General features: G+C 45.9%; 1 protein-coding gene across 1 annotated transcript in view; it reads right to left on the bottom strand.

Moving 5' to 3' along the window:
* Positions 1 to 2,125: 2,125 nt before the first annotated feature.
* LOC115083645 (oocyte zinc finger protein XlCOF6-like) overlaps positions 2,126 to 18,920 on the bottom strand; it is a 167,855-nt gene continuing 151,060 nt past the window's right edge. The window contains exon 2 of the mRNA XM_029587588.1: positions 2,126 to 4,922. Coding sequence (XP_029443448.1) covers positions 2,185 to 4,922 — 2,738 coding nt within the window. The 3' untranslated portion in view covers positions 2,126 to 2,184. The remainder of the gene's footprint in view (positions 4,923 to 18,920) is intronic.

The following is an 18,920-nucleotide window of genomic DNA, read 5'->3' as shown; positions in this document are numbered from 1 at the left end:
AAGGAGATAAAAAATGGTGACAAAACATTTTTCAGATACATCAGCGAAAAGAGAAAGGTCCAAAGTGGTATAGTGAAATTGAAAGGTGGAAATGATCAATGTGTGGAGAGGGACGAAGAAATGGCAGAAATATTAAACGAATACTTCAGTTCTGTGTTCACTAAAGAAGACCCTGGAGAAGGACCATCTCTACACAACAAGAAACTGGAGGGAAGTGGAATAGATGAAAATCCTTTACAGTAGAAAATGGATGGGAAGAGCTACAGAATCTGAAAGTGGACAAAGCCATGGGGCCTGATGGGATTCATCCAAGGATACTGAGGGAGCTCAGAGATGTTCTGGCAGCTCCGCTGTGTGACCTCTTCAATAGATCCCTAGAAACGGGAGTGGTGCCGAGTGATTGGAGAAGAGCGGTGGTGGTCCCGCTTCACAAGAGTGGGAACAGGGAGGAGGCTGGTAACTACAGACCTGTTAGCCTCACTTCGGTGGTGGGAAAAGTAATGGAGTCACTGCTGAAAGAGAGAATAGTGAACTATCTACAGTCGGGAGAATTGATGGACCAGAGGCAACATGGATTCACCAGGGGAAGATCCTGTCAGACAAATCTGATTGACTTTTTTGACTGGGTAACCAAGGAATTGGATTAAGGAAGAGCGCTCGGTGTCATATACTTGGATTTCAGCAAAGCTTTTGATACGGTTCCGCACAGGAGACTGGTGAATAAAATGAGAAGCTTAGGAGTGAGTGCCGAGGTGGTGACCTGGATTGCAAATTGGTTGACGGACAGAAGACAATGTGTGATGGTAAATGGAGCCTTCTCTGAAGAGAGAGCAGTTTTAAGTGGTGTACCGCAAGGATCGGTGTTGGGACCGGTCCTGTTCAATATCTTTGTGAGCGACATTGCGGACGGGATAGAAGGTAAAGTTTGTCTTTTTGCGGATGACACTAAGATCTGCAACAGAGTGGACACGCCGGAAGGAGTGGAGAGAATGAGACGGGATCTAAGGAAACTGGAAGAGTGGTCGAAGATATGGCAGCTGAGATTCAATGCCAAGAAGTGCAAAGTCATGCATATGGGGAGTGGAAATCCGAATGAACTGTATTCGATGGGGGGGGAAAGGCTGATGTGCACGGAGCAGGAGAGGGACCTTGGGGTGATAGTGTCTAATGATATGAAGTCTGCAAAACAATGCGACGAGGCGATAGCAAAAGCCAGAAGAATGCTGGGCTGCATAGAGAGAGGAATATCGAGTAAGAAAAGGGAAGTGATTATTCCCTTGTACAGGTCCTTGGTGAGGCCTCACCTGGAGTACTGTGTTCAGTTCTGGAGACCGTATCTACAAAGAGACAAAGACAAGATGGAAGCGGTACAGAGAAGGGCGACCAGGAAGGTGGAGGATCTTCATCGGATGACATACGAGGAGAGATTGAAGAATCTAAATATGTACACCCTGGAGGAAAGGAGGAGCAGGGGTGATATGATACAGACTTTCAGATACTTAAAAAACTTTAATGATCCAAAGACAACGACAAACCTTTCCGTTGGAAAAAAATCAGCAGAACCAGAGGTCACGAGCTGAGGCTCCTGGGAGGAAGACTAAGAACCAATGTCAGGAAGTATTTCTTCACGGAAAGGGTGGTGGATGCCTGGAATGGCCTCCCGGAGGAAGTGGTGAAGTCTAAAACTGTGAAGGACTTCAAAGGGGCGTGGGATAAACACTGTGGATCCATCAAGTCTAGTGGGTGTAAATAAAGAGGAGGCAGCAAAACACTGCACGGAGCGGCAGTAGCCACAGAGGCATTCACGGAGCAGGATGCCAGTGGCCAGGGGTTGGTGTTCCGTCTTCACGGAGGGCTGCCATCTCCAAAAAAAACAAAACAAGAAACAAACAAAGCAGGGGTGGGTAAGAATATGGGGCAGGGGTGTGGCCTGCTTGTTGCGGCGGATGCTACCCTTGATTGAGCTGGATGTTCACTGGGATGCGGATACAGCGCTGCTCTCTGTATGTTGGAGGGGTGGAAGGGAGTTGGGGCCGGAGGGTGCTGGAAGCCAATAGTGATGGGTGAGAGGGAGAAAAAGGGTGGGAGAAAAAAAATAAAATAAAAAAATAAAAATAAATGGATAAACTACGGGGCTTGCTGGGCAGACTGGATGGTCCGTTTGGTCTTCTTCTGCCGTCATTTCTATGTTTCTATGTTTCTATGTTTTTCTCCAGTATGGATATTCTGGTGCCGTCTGAAACGTTCCTTGTCCCTGAAGCTATTACCACATTCAGTACATTTAAATGGTTTTTCTCCAGTATGAATATTCTGATGCCATCTGAGACGTGCCTTGTCACTGAACATTTTACCACATTCAGTACATTTAAGTCGTTTTTCTCCAGTATGGATTTTCTGATGCCGTCTGAGACATGTCTTGTCACTGAAGCTTGTACCGCATTCAGTACATTTAAATGGTTTTTTTCCAGTATGGATTTTCTGATGCTGCATGACAGATGACATCTGACTAAAACTCTTATCACATTCAGTACACTTAAATGGTTTTTCTCCAGTATGTATTCGCTGATGCTGTCTGAGACATGCCTTGACACTGAAGCTTTTATCACATTCAGTACATTTAAATGGTTTTTCTCCAGTATGTATTCTCTGATGCTGTCTGAGACATGCCTTGACACTGAAGCTTTTATCACATTCAGTACACTTAAATGGTTTTTCTCCAGTATGGCGTTTCTGGTGCCGTCTGAGACATGTCTTGTCACTGAAGCTTGTACCGCATTCAGTACATTTAAATGGTTTTTCTCCAGTATGGATTTTCTGATGCTGCATGACAGATGACATCTGACTAAAACTCTTACCACATTCAGTACACTTAAATGGTTTTTCTCCAGTATGTATTCGCTGATGCTGTCTGAGACATGCCTTGACACTGAAGCTTTTATCACATTCAGTACATTTAAATGGTTTTTCTCCAGTATGTATTCTCTGATGCTGTCTGAGACATGCCTTGACACTGAAGCTTTTATCACATTCAGTACACTTAAATGGTTTTTCTCCAGTATGGAGTTTCTGGTGCCGTCTGAGACATGCCTTGACACTGAAGTTTTTATCACATTCAGTACATTTAAATGGTTTTTCTCCAGTATGGATTTTCTGATGCCGTCTGAGACATGCCTTGACACTGAAGTTTTTATCACATTCAGTACACTTAAATTGTTTTTCTCCAGTATGGATTTTCTGATGCCGTCTGAGATATGCCTTGACACTGAAACTTTTATCACATTCAGTACATTTAAATGGTTTTTCTCCAGTATGGATTTTCTGATGCTGTCTGAAACATGCCTTGTCCCTATAGCTCTTACCACATTCAATACACTTAAATGGTTTTTCTCCAGCATGGATTTTCTGGTGCTGTCTGACATATGCCATGTCCCTGAACATTTTACCACATTCAGTACACTTAAATGGTTTTTCTCCAGTATGGATTTTCTGATGCCGTCTGAGCCATACCTTGCCCCTGAAGCTTTTACCACATTCAGTACATTTAAATGGTTTTTCTCCAGTATGGATTCTCCAATGCAATATTAAATGCTCCTTCCGAGAGAAGCTTTTACCACAATCAGTACATTTAAATGGTTTTTCTCCAGTATGGATTCTCCAATGCAATATTACATGCTCCTTCCGAGAGAAGCTTTTACCACAATCAGTACATTTAAATGGTTTTTCTCCAGTATGGCTTTTCTGATGGCTTCTGAGACCTGACTTGTCACTGACGCTTTTACCACATTCAGTACATTTAAATGGTTTTTCTCCAGTATGGATTTTCTTATGCCGTCTGAGGTGGGCCTTGTCCCTGTAGCTTTTACCACACTCAGTACATTTAAATGGTTTTTCTCCAGTATGGATTCTCTGATGCAATATTAAACGTACCTTCTGAGAAAAGCTTTTACCACATTCAGTACATTTAAATAGTTTTTCTCCAGTATGGGTTTTCTGATGCTGTCTGAGGTGGGCCTTGACACTGAAGCTTGTACCACATTCAGTACATTTAAATTGTTTTTCTACAGTATGGATTTTCTGATGCTGCATGAGAGATGACAGCTGACTAACGCTTTTACCACATTCTGTACATTTAAATGGTTTTTCTCCAGTATGGATTTTCTGATGCAGTGTGAGGTGGGCCTTGTCACTGAAGCTTTTACCACATTCAGTACACTTAAATAGTTTTTCTAGTAAAGAGAACTCAGAACTGTAAGATTCCCCATCTTGAGGGCAATGAGAGTGTCTCTCACCTGTGTGTGTTCTTTGGTGTATTACTAAGGATTCCCTGCAAGAAAAGGTTTTTTTGCATTCAATACAAGTAAAAGTGCTCCCTTCAGAGTAGATTCTCAGGTGTAAGTTCAGGGTTAACTTCTGCTTGCATGGAAAAGGTCTCTCTCCTGTGTGCCTCCTCTGGTGCAATACAAAATGACATTTTCTATTAAAGTTTTTCCCACAGGTGTCACAGTGAAAGGATTTCTTCCCTACCTCCTCTTTCTGCTGGAAGGCAGAAGTCATTTGGTCACTGTTATTACTCTGGAAGGGTCTCTCTGCTCCCAGGTATCTCTGGTGGTGGTCAGAAGTCATTTGATCACTGTTATTACTTTGGAAGGGATTCTCTCTTCTCAAGTGTGCCTGTTGCTCAGGGATGTCTGTGAACTCCCTGTCACTTCTCTCACAAGCAGTGACTCCATCAAGTGACTCTCCTGCAGAGTCTTGCTCCTTTGTCTCTGATTCCTGCTGTCCTTGGCTAATATCTCCCCCCTCTGTCCTCTGGGCAACATTCTCACAGACATTTCCTGATTGTCTTGGTGTAAATGTTAATAATATAGGGTGTTCTTCTCGATTCTCCTCCCTCTTCTCTTTCTGTATGACCTCATTGTCTGCTGGATATAAAAAGAAGGAATTAATCATGTGTAAGTAACAATGGCATGGACAGCTACTAATAACCTGAGATGAGGTGTTTAGAAGGATCACATAATGAATGCATATTAAAGAAATCTGTGACTGAGCAGAAACTTTATGTGATGCCTATGAAAACTCCTCTATGATGTCTCTATAGAAATATTCAGAGAAATTAAGAAAATCAGTGGGTTTTCTTTCCCATACTGTGTAGGATACAGAAATAAAGCTGATGCAATACAGGAACTTTGGAGATCATACAGGTCCCTCCTTTAGGATTCCTGTAGGTCTGGTGCCTCGGGGCTTATCTACAATTTATTTAATAACATTTATAATCTTCTTGTACCGGGTCTGCCAAACTAAACATTATAATAACAAATTAAATTAATAATAATCATGGACCATTAAACTTCAGAGATCTAAAAACAAGAGTTAAAATTTAAGCCACTGCTGAAGCAGCAACCAAAATAATTCACGCAGCAGCAGAGTCGCATGATTCCAAGGAAAGCTTCTTATAACTAAACGGGCCATGGAAGTTTGGAGCGTTTGCAAGGCTCGCAGGCTAGAGTGAGGCAGACCAATACATAATCTGCTGTACATCCAGATTGCCTCTCCCAGCTCTCTCAGAGGATACAGAAACCCAGGAATAAATGGGTTACAGTGGGCTCTGGTAGAACAAGACCTGTAACATTGAGACACCCAATTTCCCCAACTTTGCAGCGTTCTGTATATCCACCCCATTACTCCCACACACAAGTCAGACATCCAGGATTCAAAAACCCAGGAAGGTGAAATTACTACTCAGCTGATAATTTTTTTTCTTCTAGGATAGGCAAGCCAGTGCACATAAGTGGGTTATGCACGTCTACCAGCAGATGGAGACAGAAAACAACGGACTCGCTGATTTCATCCTCATATAGCCCTGTACTGACATCAGTGTGCCAGTATTCTGCAAAAGTCAACTGTGGCAACTAATTAACACTAGAACTAAGTCCGGAGTTAAAAACACTTCCTACCCCCATCATTCACTTCTTTTTTTTCTTCCAGTGGGCAAAGCACTGGACTCAGAAGAGAAGGAAATGCAGAAGCCATAACAGACAAAGAAGGCAAACACTTACAAGGCCCTTAGACGACCTGAAGATCTGCATCGGCCTACGAATTCTGCCTCCAATAATGTCCCTGAGAAAGGACAAATAGAAAAAATCAGTACAGTACTTACAGGCAGCTCAGGGTAGGATTGTGGATGGACCTGCCTCTCAGAGAGGAAAGGAAATTATCAGGTAAGTAGTAATTTCACTTTCCTCTTCATCCAAGCAGTCCAGTCCACACAAGTGGGATGTACCAAAGCTACTTCCTCGTAAGGGAGGAGGCTGCTCTAGCAAAAGATGCAACTTCTCGAACCCCAACAACCATACAATAATGCCTGGAGAAGGGATATAACCAAGACAACGTCACTGCTAGGCAAATCTCCAACAAAGAAACTATTACTCTGCCCAAGATACCAGTGGCAAATGTAATCCACTTTGAAGTGCTGAAAAAAGTGCGAAAAGCAGAATATAACTCTAAATAAATTGGAGAAATTACTTACCTGATAATTTCGTTTTCCTTAGTGTAGACAGATGGACTCAGGACCAACGGGTATAGTGTACTCCTGATAGCAGTTGGAGACGGATCAGATTTCAATCTGACGTCTGCCCTAGTACATATACCCCTGCAGGAAGTGCAGATCCTCAGTATTTTCCGTCTCCATAGCAGTTAGGGACTCTATGCTCGCTAGCGCAGCGTTAGAGTAAATTTTAGCAAAGAAATCCAAATTAAGAAGAAATCTTACCTCTACAGACGAGCCCCGCTCTCCTGCGGTGACACCCATTGGGTCCCTCCCCCAGTTGAGATGGCCGAGGTGATTTCCACGATCCCTCGGAGGTGAGCCTTGGTCCGGTAGCCGACCCTCGGCGGGGACTAAGGCTCACCAAGGCTGAGAGGCAGTGGGTGCAACCTCGAGCACGGCAGTGAAGGTATTTCCCTCTCCCCCCCACTGCCGGAGACCGCCCGGAACGAAAGCAGGAAGTGCAGAGACAAGGTAAAGTAGAAATCTATTTAAAAGTCTCCGAAGCTTGAGGAGAGACACAGGTCGCCAGCCGGGACCAGTGCCACCGGGTTGATCGGCCCTAGCAGGGCTAGAACCCGGTCAGATCTGAGGGTCCTCCCACGTGGACACCCTCCGAGGTGGTCACCATATTGTCTGCGTGGTAGCAGTCACCATTTTGGCCCTGTTCGCCGCCCTGTCCGCCGTCTCGATCCGTGCGCACAGAGGCGAGCTGCGCACTCAAATACCCTGTGCACACAATGTTGGGCGCACAAGCGAAGCGCATAACCATGCGCTCACTGTGCCGGGCGCATAATTCGACCCGTGCGCGCACATCGCTCTGCACGCATGCAACAAACCTACGCGTGCAACTTCGACGCACACCGGAGCGCACAACTGTATTGTATGCGCACAAGCCATGGCACCACCAGAAAATAAGCTCAAAGCTCAGGGCCTTTGCCCCGCACGCCACATTAGAGCCGCACAGCACGAGGAGGCCACGGCCCTGTGTATACAATGCGAAGAGGCCTTAGGGGACCCAATTCATGGCCCTCCCCAGCCGGTACCGGACCCCAGCCTCTTGAGCAGTACGCCAGACCAAGCATCACACAGCGGGACCCCCTCAAACGGGGGTCCCCAGGGACTCGGCTCCCCCTAGTCTAGACCCAGCTTCCATCTCCTGGGTGGAATTCTTCAAAGGTCTGCATACCTTCGTCCACATGCAACCGGGGTCTCCTACAATGTGATCATAGGCACCACGAGAGGACCTCAACATGCCAGGACCCTCTATGCCCAGGGAAGTGATCCCACCGCCCAGAAGCCCCACCTTCGGGGACAGAGACATCTCAGATGAGGAGTCAGAACCCCTGGAAGAAGGAGGAACACCCTCCGGGGACAGAACCCCATCGAACCATGAGACGCTTCTTCACCAAGGACGAGCTTTCAGACCTGGTCACACATAGGTTAAAAGAGCTTGCTATCCCGGGCACAAGCACCTTGGGGGAACCTAAGACGAACCCACTTTTGGAGGGACTTCGTCAGATCTCCTGCCATTTCCCATTATTACAAGCCGTCCAGCAACTAATTGACCTGGAATGAGAGGCCCCATAAACCACATTCATAGGGGGCCGGGCTCTGGCAGCCATGTACCCTCTGGACCCTGCCGCCAAAGATCGCCTGGCATGTCCGAAAGCAGATGCCATGGTCTGCACGGTCTCGAAGTGCACTACTATCCCGGTGGAGGGAGGAGCAGCACTCAAGGATGCTCAAGACAGACGTCTGGAATCCATCCTCAAACAGTCCTTTGACGGCTCTGCTATGTCTTTACAGATCGCGGCCTGCTGTGCCATGGTGACACGCACCTGCTTAGTGCAGACCAGGAACAGCACGCCCGGTGAAGCCCTGGAACCAGCTGTATCATTCCTCACGGACGCCGCTTCGGATCTGGTACACACAGCAGCTACATAAGAACATGCCATACTGGGTCAGACCAAGGGTCTATCACGTCCAGTATCCTGTATCCAACAGTGGCCAATCCAAGCTAGAGGAGTCTCATCCGCTGTGGCAGCCAGAAGACAAATCTGGCTCTGAAATTGGTCTGCCGACGCATCCTCCAAAATGACTCACAAGGATGCCTTTCAAGGGAACAGTCCTGTTCAGAAGCGAACTAGAGAAACTAGCCAACAAGTGGGCCGAGTCCCCACTATTGCGGCTACCGGAGGACAAGAGAAACCAGCAATCCTTCCCCCGGACCTCCAGGGGCAGAGGATCACAGCGCTTCAACCCATATAAAATTTCATATCAAGCGGCCCGCCCCGCAGGCCGGAGCCAGTCCTTTCGGAGCAAGCACAATAAAATGGGAGCCAGCTCAGGCCCAGGCCCCAGCCGCACCCCAGAATGAAGACCAACCGACCCATCCTAAGGAAGAAGCCATAGGGGGCAGACTGGTTCTATTCTACCAACAATGGGTCGAGATAACTTTGGACAAGTGGGTCCTATCCATCATTTGAGAGGGATATTACCTGGACTTCCACCACCTCCCTCCGGTCAAGTTTGTGGAATCTCCCTGCCACGACCCTTCCAAGAGAATGGCAGTGGAAGCTACACTGACCAGATTACTAGCCTTAGAGGCTATAACACCGGTACCTCCACAACAAATAAATACTGGCCATTATTCCATCTATTTTATCGTTCCCAAGAAGGAAGGAACGTTTAGACCTATCCTGGACCTCAAGGCAGTCAACCGTCACCTGAGGATTCTTCGCTTCCGCATGGAAACCCTACGCTCGGTAATAAGGGCGATACACCTGGGAGAGTTCCTTACCTCCCTGGATCTGTCGGAAGCCTACCTACACATTCTGATTCAACAAGACCGTCACTACCAGTTCCGGGCACTACCTTTTGGGTTAGCCACTGCACCCCGGACGTTCACCAAGATCATAATGGTGATGGCAGCAACACTGAGGAAGGAAGGAATCCGCGTGCATCCTTATCTAGATGATTGGCTGATCAGAGCGAAATCCCCAGAGGAAAGCCACCAGGCCACAGAGTCAAAACTCTACTGGAGAGCCTCGGGTGGGTGGTCAACACAAACAAGAGCTGCCTGCAGCCTTCCCAATCTCTAGAATACGTGGAAGTCCGGTTCGACACCAAACAAGACAAGGTCATTCTGACACCGACAAGGAGATCAAAACTGATGACCCAGTTATGAACCCCGCTGTGCGAACGTTGCCCCACAGCATGGGATTACCTACAAGTTCTCAGCCTCATGGCATCCACACTGGAAGTAGTCCCATGGGCACGGGCTCACATGAGACCCTACAATGCTCACTACTATCACGATAGAATCCACTGTCCCAGAACTACACCGTATGGCTTCAGCTCCCGGACAGAGTTCGGGCCCAACTACGATGGTGGCTACAAGAAGCCCATCTGAGCCAGGGAATGAGACTATCCTCCCCAACCTGGATCCTACTCACCACGGATGCCAGCCTACGAGGATGGGGAGCACACTGCCAGGAGTCGGGATGGAATATCAATCGCCTAGAAGCCCGGATAGTCAGACGAGCCTGCCTATGGTTCAGTCATGACTCCGAGGCATAGTGGTCAGAGTGATGTCGGACAACGCCACAACAGTGGCCTACATCAACCGACAGGGAGGAACCAGAAGCCAACAGGTGTCCCTAGAAATAGACCCCCTGGAGAGGAAGTGACGTCACCTCTCATGAGAACACCCTAAACCGGTGCTCTCCGTCTCTCTCAAACTAAACGCGATTTTTGGAATTTAAGTTTACTATCCCGATCGCATTGGTTAGTGGCTAAGGCTAACGGGAACCCGATGGCGGCATCGGGAAAAAAGAAAATAGCGAATCTGCAGAAATTTTCATACTCTAAACTCGGAGAGGAGCATGAGTCGGTGAGAGGCAAAATGGCACCGGAGGAGCCGCGCAAAGGGAGGAAGGGGACCCGATAGCCAAGACTGACACGGACCTCCTTACACGCGGCGAAATGCGAAGCTGGTTTCAAGAAATCAGGCAGGACATTAAAACATACAAACTGGAAATGACCAATATAATTGAGGAAATCAGAGAAGAGCATGCTGAAATTACCAGCAGACTGGATGAAACGGAGATCCGCTTGGATACACAAGGAGAAGGATGGCACTCTCTTCAAAAAGAAAATACACTGCTACACTCTCAATGTCAGCAATTGTCCGACAAAATGGAGGACATTGAAAATCGCAGCAGACGCTGCAACATTCGAATTAGAGGCGTACCAGAGTCTAAAGAGTACGCTGATTGTGTGGCAGTGGTAACCACTATATCCAAATTTTTTCTATCTCAAGGAGAGCAGCATTTGGACACTGACACTATTGTTATCAATATAGATAGGGCGCACAGAACCCTTGGACCCCGGACCTCCAATCAACCCAGAGATATCGTGGGGTGTTATCTCTCTTATAAGCAAAAAGAGCAAGTATATAATGCTGTTCGCAAGCAGCGCACATGGCTTTGGGAAGGCCACGAGATAGCTATATTTGCTGACCTGGCTGAGGCTACCCTACGCAAACGAAAGAATTTAGATGTATCACTTCCAAGCTCCTGGCCTCCAACATTCGTTATCGCTGGCTTTTCCCTGGTGGACTGGTCTTTTACGCTGCAGGAGATTTCTCATTGGGTGCGCACCATAGAGGAGGCCGCAGAGATCCTCAAAGCCGCAGGTCTCAACGTGGAGATATCCCTCAAACCAGTGGCAGCAGGCACTTCTAATCGTGGTGCCCCTCCTTCAGCACCACCGAAATGGCAAAGAGTCACCAACAGACGCAGACGACTGCAGAGAAATTCCTTGGGATCCCATGAACAAACTGCTCCTGCATGATTAGCTGCATCCGGGGCAGGGTGCTCTTATTATTCTCTTTATAGATGTTATTCATACTGGTTTACACTATCACTGCTGACGATTATCATATAAGTTTCCAGGATCGCTTGCTTCGATGGGCAGGCCTTGCACTATCTGAACTGGTACCAGTATGTTCCGTACGCTACATCCAAAAGTGTTTGTTGGTTCAATTTGCAAGTTTGAGAGAGATGCAGAGGAGATGTGACTTAGCATCCTCCATTCCTGTACTGAGATATGAGAGTAATATCTCAGGTGGTGGGGCAGGGGATATGTCTATTGGGAGCTATGCTGATTGCCGGAGAGGTGGGGCTGCTGATCATGGGGGGATGGGTGAATATTTGCAGCACTCTGAATTGCTATGTGGGGTTTGTGTTCATACGTATATGCTTAATATGGCTCTGTTTGGAAGGTGTAGTGACTGCCTATCCATTATGTCCTGCAGTCTATCCGGGCTCAGGCAATCTTAACCAAGGGGCACTATTATGGAAGAACATGGGGGTAGGATGGATATGAGTTAATGACGACTTTTCAGTTTTTTTCCCTAAATGTAAAGGGACTCAACACCCCTCGAAAACGTCGACTACTTTTTAGGGAATTGGATAGACTGCATGTTGATGTAGCATTCCTGCAGGAAACACACTTGCGGAAATGCTACCAGCGATTGATGCACTCTGATAAATACCCGCATCAATACTGGGCAGCGGCCACAAAAACTACCAAATATGCAGGAGTGGGGATTCTTCTCCATAAGGATGTCCACTTCGAATTCAAAGGAGCTTATGCAGACCCAGATGGCAGATACTTGTCTTTGTCTCTCACAATTGGGGGAGCGCTGTATACTTTTATCTCTGTTTACGGGTCTATGGCTCATAAGGCGGAATTTTACCATACCCTAGCACGTAAACTGGAAGGGAAAATTGAAGGGCAAACGATAGTGGGAGGTGATTTTAATTTGACGGTTAATCCCAGCCTCGACACGTCCAGTGGTTGCAGCAGTGACCCTAAGGACGCCAGAGGTGCCTTGAAATCTTTTATGAATGATCAGGGGATTATTGACATTTGACGCACTCGGTACCCTAAATCGCGCAATTATACATTTTTTTTCCCACCCCAATCAGAGCTACTCTAAGCTAGACATGTTTTTAGTGAGTACCAATATTGTACCGAAAGTCCTAAAAGTTGATATTGAACCAATTCTGTGGTCAGACCACGCCCCAATATGGTTCACTCTAGACATAACAGATTATGATACAGGTCTCCGCTACTGGAGATTAAATGATTCTCTTTTTGACGACCCTAAGTACAACACTAAACACCGACTATTTAGAGCACAACGACACTGGGGATGTCAATCCGGTGGTACTATGGGACTGCCTTAAGGCTGTACTGCGGGGCAAATTTATTGCTCGCTCTTCTTATCTTAAAAAACAAAGGGAGAAGACTAGGGAGGGACTCCTTGTTAATTTGCATAGGCTTGAGGTACAACATAAGGCCACTCCTAAATCTCCTCTTATTATAACTCAATTGACGGCTATATGTAACCAGATAGCCTCTTTAGACTCGGCAGCCTTAGCTCACCAATTAAATTTATCTCAACAAAAATACTTCGAAGGCGGCAACAAGGCCGGGAAGATGTTAGCTCAAACACTTAAACGCAAGCAATCCCAATCTACGATAGTTAAAATTAAAGCGCATGATGGGGCCATGCTGACTGATAACAAATCTATAAGGCAAAGGTTTTTACAGTTCTACTCCGAGCTATATTCCCAGGATAGTGAGATAAGCCCCGCGGGGATAGATGCCTATTTGGTTAACACTCCATTAGCGGAACTTATGGCGTCTCAGCGAGCTATTATGGAAAAAGATATTAATGAATTTGAAGTGCAGCAGGCTATTAAGTCCCTGAAGCCTGGGAAATCGCCAGGCCTAGATGGTTACACAGGTCGCTTTTATCAGGTGTTCTCGGTGGAATTGGCCCCCTTACTAGTGAAATTCTTTCAAGCATTAAAGGGGGGCACCCCTTTGTCGCCCGAAGGCAACACAGCCGGGATCACTATTCTCGCTAAGCCTGGCCGCGATCCGACGCTGTGCGGATCCTATCGCCCAATATCTCTGATAAACATAGACCTGAAGATATTGGCGAAAATCCTAGCAACTCGCCTGAATAGTTTTATAGCTCAGGTTATCCACCCGGACCAGGCGGGTTTTATACCAGGACGGCAAGCTAGCGACAATGTCCATAAAATTTTAGATTTGATTTGGTGGGTAACCAAGCACAATACCCCGATTCTGGCTTTATCGGTCGACGCCGAAAAGGCGTTCGACATGGTTCACTGGCCCTATCTTTTTGCTCTTTTGTGTAAATTAAATTTTGGTGACTCCTTTTTACAGTGGCTGTTGCAATTATATGATAACCCCCTAGCTTGTATTAAGGTGAATGGGGGCTACTCAGGCACTTTTCCTGTGCGAAGGGGAACGAGACAGGGATGTCCACTCTCACCACTTTTATTTGCTATTTTTTTGGAACCCTTTGCTGCCAAGCTACGGGAGAACTCGCGGGTACAAGGGATTACCTTAGGCCCCTCATCTTCTAAACTGTCCCTGTTTGCTGACGACATTATGATTATGGTAACTGAACCGCACACTTCACTATCACACTTGACTGCTGCCCTGGAGGAGTTTAGCTCTGTTTCAGGGTTTCGCATTAATTGGGAGAAATCGGAAATACTGAATATCAACACCTCACCTGCCTTAGTGCGTGAGTTACAGAAACAATTCCGGTTTAAATGGGCACAAAAGAAATTGAAATACTTGGGGGTCTATATTAGTACTACTGGTGACGAATTCCAACTGAACTACGATACCCTTTGGCAGCGATTGTCCAGAGATCTTGAAGAATGGAACAGATATAGTATCTCCTGGTTGGGGAGGATAGCGGCGATAAAGATGACAGTTTTACCTAAGCTGTTACACCTATTTCAGACTCTTCCAATAGCTATCCCACTTTATAAGCTCCTTATTTGGCAGAAAAAAATGATGTCTTACATTTGGAGCAATAAGAGACCTAGGGTAGCACGACGTATTTTATATCAGCCAAGGACCAAGCGAGGGCTGGGCGTCCCCAATTTAATGAAGTATTACTTAGCTGCAAGATTTAAAACTCTTGTTGATTGGCATAGACAGGCATCTCCTAAGCTATGGGTCACTTTTAATCAACAATTCTTGGGGGATGTACCCTTAACAAGTTTGATATGGCAACCTAAAAAAACATGGTTGCTCCCACCTAGGGCCAATATACCTCCCTCTATGAATCTATCCTTGGAATTGTGGATCAAACACAGCTCCCTTTTGATAGGCACCAGGGAATATCATCGCCACACTTATTTATATGCTAATTCGACTTTTACACCGGGTTATAGATCCGCTACTTTTAGGCTCTGGGAGGTTCAAGGTATTAAGACTTGGGATCAGGTGTGGGGTAGAAAGGATATCTTGCCCTTTGCAGAGTTACAAACTAAATTTGATCTCCCTGATTCCGATATATTTCCATACCTTCAACTTCGACATTTTGCACATAACCAGTCTCTTGGGATCCATCTTAATCAGGGGTGTTCGGATTATGAAATCATATGCAGTAAAGCGGATTTTACTCCGAAAACATTATCTACCCTGTATGCAATCTTGGGTGCGGTTCCTTTTGTGAAACACCACCATATAGTGGCATGGGAAAATGACCTTCATATCACTCTGTCCATAAAAGAGTGGGAGGCTATCATTTTGCAAATGGGTAAGGGTTTAATAGCAGCATCCCTGATTGAGAATTCCTTAAAACTGTTCTACCGCTGGCATCTAACACCCGCACGCCTTCACAAAATGCGTTCCCCCATCTCTGACAGATGTTGGAGGGCATGTGGAGATTTAGGAAACTACCTGCATATGTGGTGGGAATGTAAGGGGATTCGATGTTTGTGGAATGATATTGAACGATGGATGGCACAACTATTTCAACTATCATTGATTGTGGCTCCCAAGCATGTGCTACTGGGTGTTCCTCTCCTCCCTACTTAGGGGAGTGGTAACAGATTAGCTAACTACATCTTTACAGCTACCAGGACAGTGATAGCAAGACATTGGAAGTCCTCCTTCTGTCCAGGAATGGCGGAAGTTCAAAACAATCTGGATAAAATATGCATATTGGCGGAGATCACAGCGCATAAACATAAGACAATTGGGTTGTTTAAAAAGGTCTGGCAGCCATATCTCACATGGAAGACGCACGCCACTTGACCTCTACCCATGGCAACCCTGAACTGGACTGCAGATAGACAAGGGGCCTTAGCACTAACTTCTATAATTTTGTTGTTATATGAACTCATCCACATCATATGTATTACTTACCCTACGTATAGTATTCTTGAAGAGCATACACCTCCCGGACAGCTCACCGGGATAGGGGAGAGTGGGTTTTAGGGTGGGGGGGCAGGGGGGAGACTGTTGGGTTTAATTAACGAGAGACACTTGTTGAGAATTTGTACTGTTCTTTATTGTGTTTTTCCTGCATACTTGTATTATCGCTACCTGTACAGCGTATAGTTTATACATGTGCATGTCTCAATAAAACTTTCAATTTCAAAAAAAAGAAATAGATCCCCTAATGTCATGGGCGCAAGCAAATCTCCAGGAGATCTCCGCCATCCACATCGCCGGGAAAGACAATGTTGCAGCAGACTACCTCAGCAGAGAACGTCTAGATCCAGGAGAATGTAAACTGTCAACCACAGCATTCCAATTGATAGTAAACCGTTGGGGAACACCAACCATGTACCTCCTGGAAAACAGGTCCAACGCCCAGATACCCAGTTTCTTCAGCCACAGGCGGGAACCCCAGTCCCAGGGAATCGATATCCTAGTACAGACCTGGCCACAGGAGACCCTGTAATACGCTTTCCCACCGTGGCCCCTATTGGGCGCAATCATTCACAAGATACAGCTACACAGGGGTCTAGTTCTTCTGGTGGCTCCGGATTGGCCAAGAAGACCGTGGTATGCAGACATGACAAGACTGCTCGCAGAGAATCCCCTACTTCTGCCTCCTCACAGGAACCTGCTACAACAAGGTCCGATCCTCCATGAGGACCCAGTTCAATTCTCTCTTACGGCCTGGCCATTGAGAGGGCTTGCCTGAGAGAGAGCGGATACTCGGGGGCTGTAATCGACTCCCACACCTTCTCCAGATTCTACCATCTGCATGTTCAGGCTCGGGAGGACACGGCGTTTGCAAGGGCAGTACTAAGTGGGTCACGGGCAGCCTCCCACCCAATTCGGGAGTAGCTTTTATACATCCCATTGGTCCTGAGTCCATCTGCTACACGCTAGGAAATGGAGAAATTACTTACCTGATAATTTTGTTTTCCTTACTGTAGACAGATGGACTCGGCCTCCCACCCTTGGCTGCCGTTACGCATGGACTTTCAAAATGATTCAAGGGTAAGCCACATTTCATTTACCTAGGGCATCCACCCTACCGGGTGTCGACGCTTCCCAGTTCAGTACACTGGCGGTCTCCAGCTATAATCAATCAACCAGTTCAAGTTGATCAAGTTATAACATTTAACCAAGTTATGAAGTTATGATTAAATCAATCAATCAGTCAAGTTATGATTAAATCAATCAATCAATCAGTCAGTCACACATATATCCACAATGCTTTTTGAGGAGAATACTGATGAGCTGCACTTCCTGCTGGGGTGTATGTACTAGGGGCTGACATCAGATTGAAATCTGATCCGTTTCCAACTGCTATCAGGAGTACACTATACCCATTGGTCCTGAGTCCATCTGTCTACACTAAGGAAAACAAAATTATCAGGTAAATCATTCTCCAGTAGGTTCACTTAGAACAAGCAATGATAGGGGCCATGCCACTACAGGTGTTATTCTGGCAGCCTAAAACTACCTGGAGATCTTTAGATGTGCTCCCGAGAGCACTGAAGACTACACTTACAATATGGTCTCAATGGAGGGGTCAAATAGTGGGCTCTTATATTCGTATTTCCAATCAGCACACCTATTCCACAACATATGTTTCCCAGTGGGTCTCCATTCCCAGCTTTTCCACAAATGGGCAAGCCAGGGTATTGTGTGCATAAGTCATTTATGGAAGGAGGGGCACCTGGTGACATCTAATGATTTTCTTTCTTTTTTTTTTTTTTATTTGTAGTTTATACATATAAACAGATATCAAGTGTGTACATCTTAAAACATACATGTATGGCAAATATACCAGAACTGGAACTAAAAGAATAAGAATAAACATGAAATGTTGAATAATAAACAGGAAATGATGAATACAGACTTGTGTGTAAATGCTTACATTTTGTGATTATCAACCCCCTCCCTTTCCTCCCATCCCCCCTTCCCATCGCTGTTGTCACGAGGCAACACGGAACATGTAGTACCAGGAAAAAAGAATAAGAATACAAATTATTGTAGTACCACAAACCCCCATTATAGCATATAGTTAGAGGAGTTTACTAGCATTACCAATTCCACCATAGAGAAGAGGCACACTCAGTGAAGCTCCCCACACAATGAGTGATCCGGAGAAGCACACACACCCATGCACAACTAAGTGCCACCCCCCCCTTCTCAATCTATCCCTCCTGCTGCCGCTTCCACCGTTCAAAACAGTTCCACAGGGACATGTGTCTTTTCAAAGTCTTCTGTTTGATGGCTGTCAGCCAGGTTAGATACCACACTTTGGTCAGACGCTGAAGTACCCGTGCCCGCATCGGAATCTCCTGCTGACGCCATAGCATAGCCAATTCCGACCTACTTGCCTGAGTAATCTGCTGTATTAAATAAATGTCCCCAGCAGCGTACTCAGGCGGAAATATATTCAGCAGAAATATTTTTGGTTGAACAGGAATGGACACATGCAAAATCTCAAATATTAGGTTACTAATCATGTTCCAGTAACCCTGAATGAGGCCACACTCCCACCAAATATGTATAAATGTGCCTTGTTGCCCGCACTCTCTCCAGCATTGGTCTGATACCGATGGGTAGAATTTATGTAATTTCATCGGAGTCAAGTACCATCTATATAGCATTTTATAATTTTGCTCAATGATAGAGGCCGACACAGACCCCCTCTTTGCCGCCCTGTAGCAATCAGACCTTTCAGACTCCGACAATTTACCTCCCAAATCCCTTTCCCAATTAATAATGGGGGTAATTTTCAAAGGAGTTACACATGTAAATGTAACTACTATCGTAGCAATTTTCAAAAGCTATTTACTCAAGTAAAGTGCACTTACTTGAGTAAATCCTATGGACAATTCAATGGCATATATTGTAGCAATTTTGAAAAGCCCACTTACTTGAGTAAAGTGTATTTACTCGAGCAAAAACCAGTTTTGCTCGAGTAAATGCTTTTTAAAATCAGGCCCAATATGTGCAGGGGCCACCGCCAAACCCTTGTTAAGTAGAGTGTATA

The sequence above is a fragment of the Rhinatrema bivittatum genome, chromosome 2, assembly GCF_901001135.1.
Source record: "Rhinatrema bivittatum chromosome 2, aRhiBiv1.1, whole genome shotgun sequence".
NCBI lineage: Eukaryota > Metazoa > Chordata > Amphibia > Gymnophiona > Rhinatrematidae > Rhinatrema > Rhinatrema bivittatum.
The sequence above is the reverse complement of the archived record's forward strand: the minus strand, read 5'-3'. Positions and strand labels throughout refer to the sequence as shown.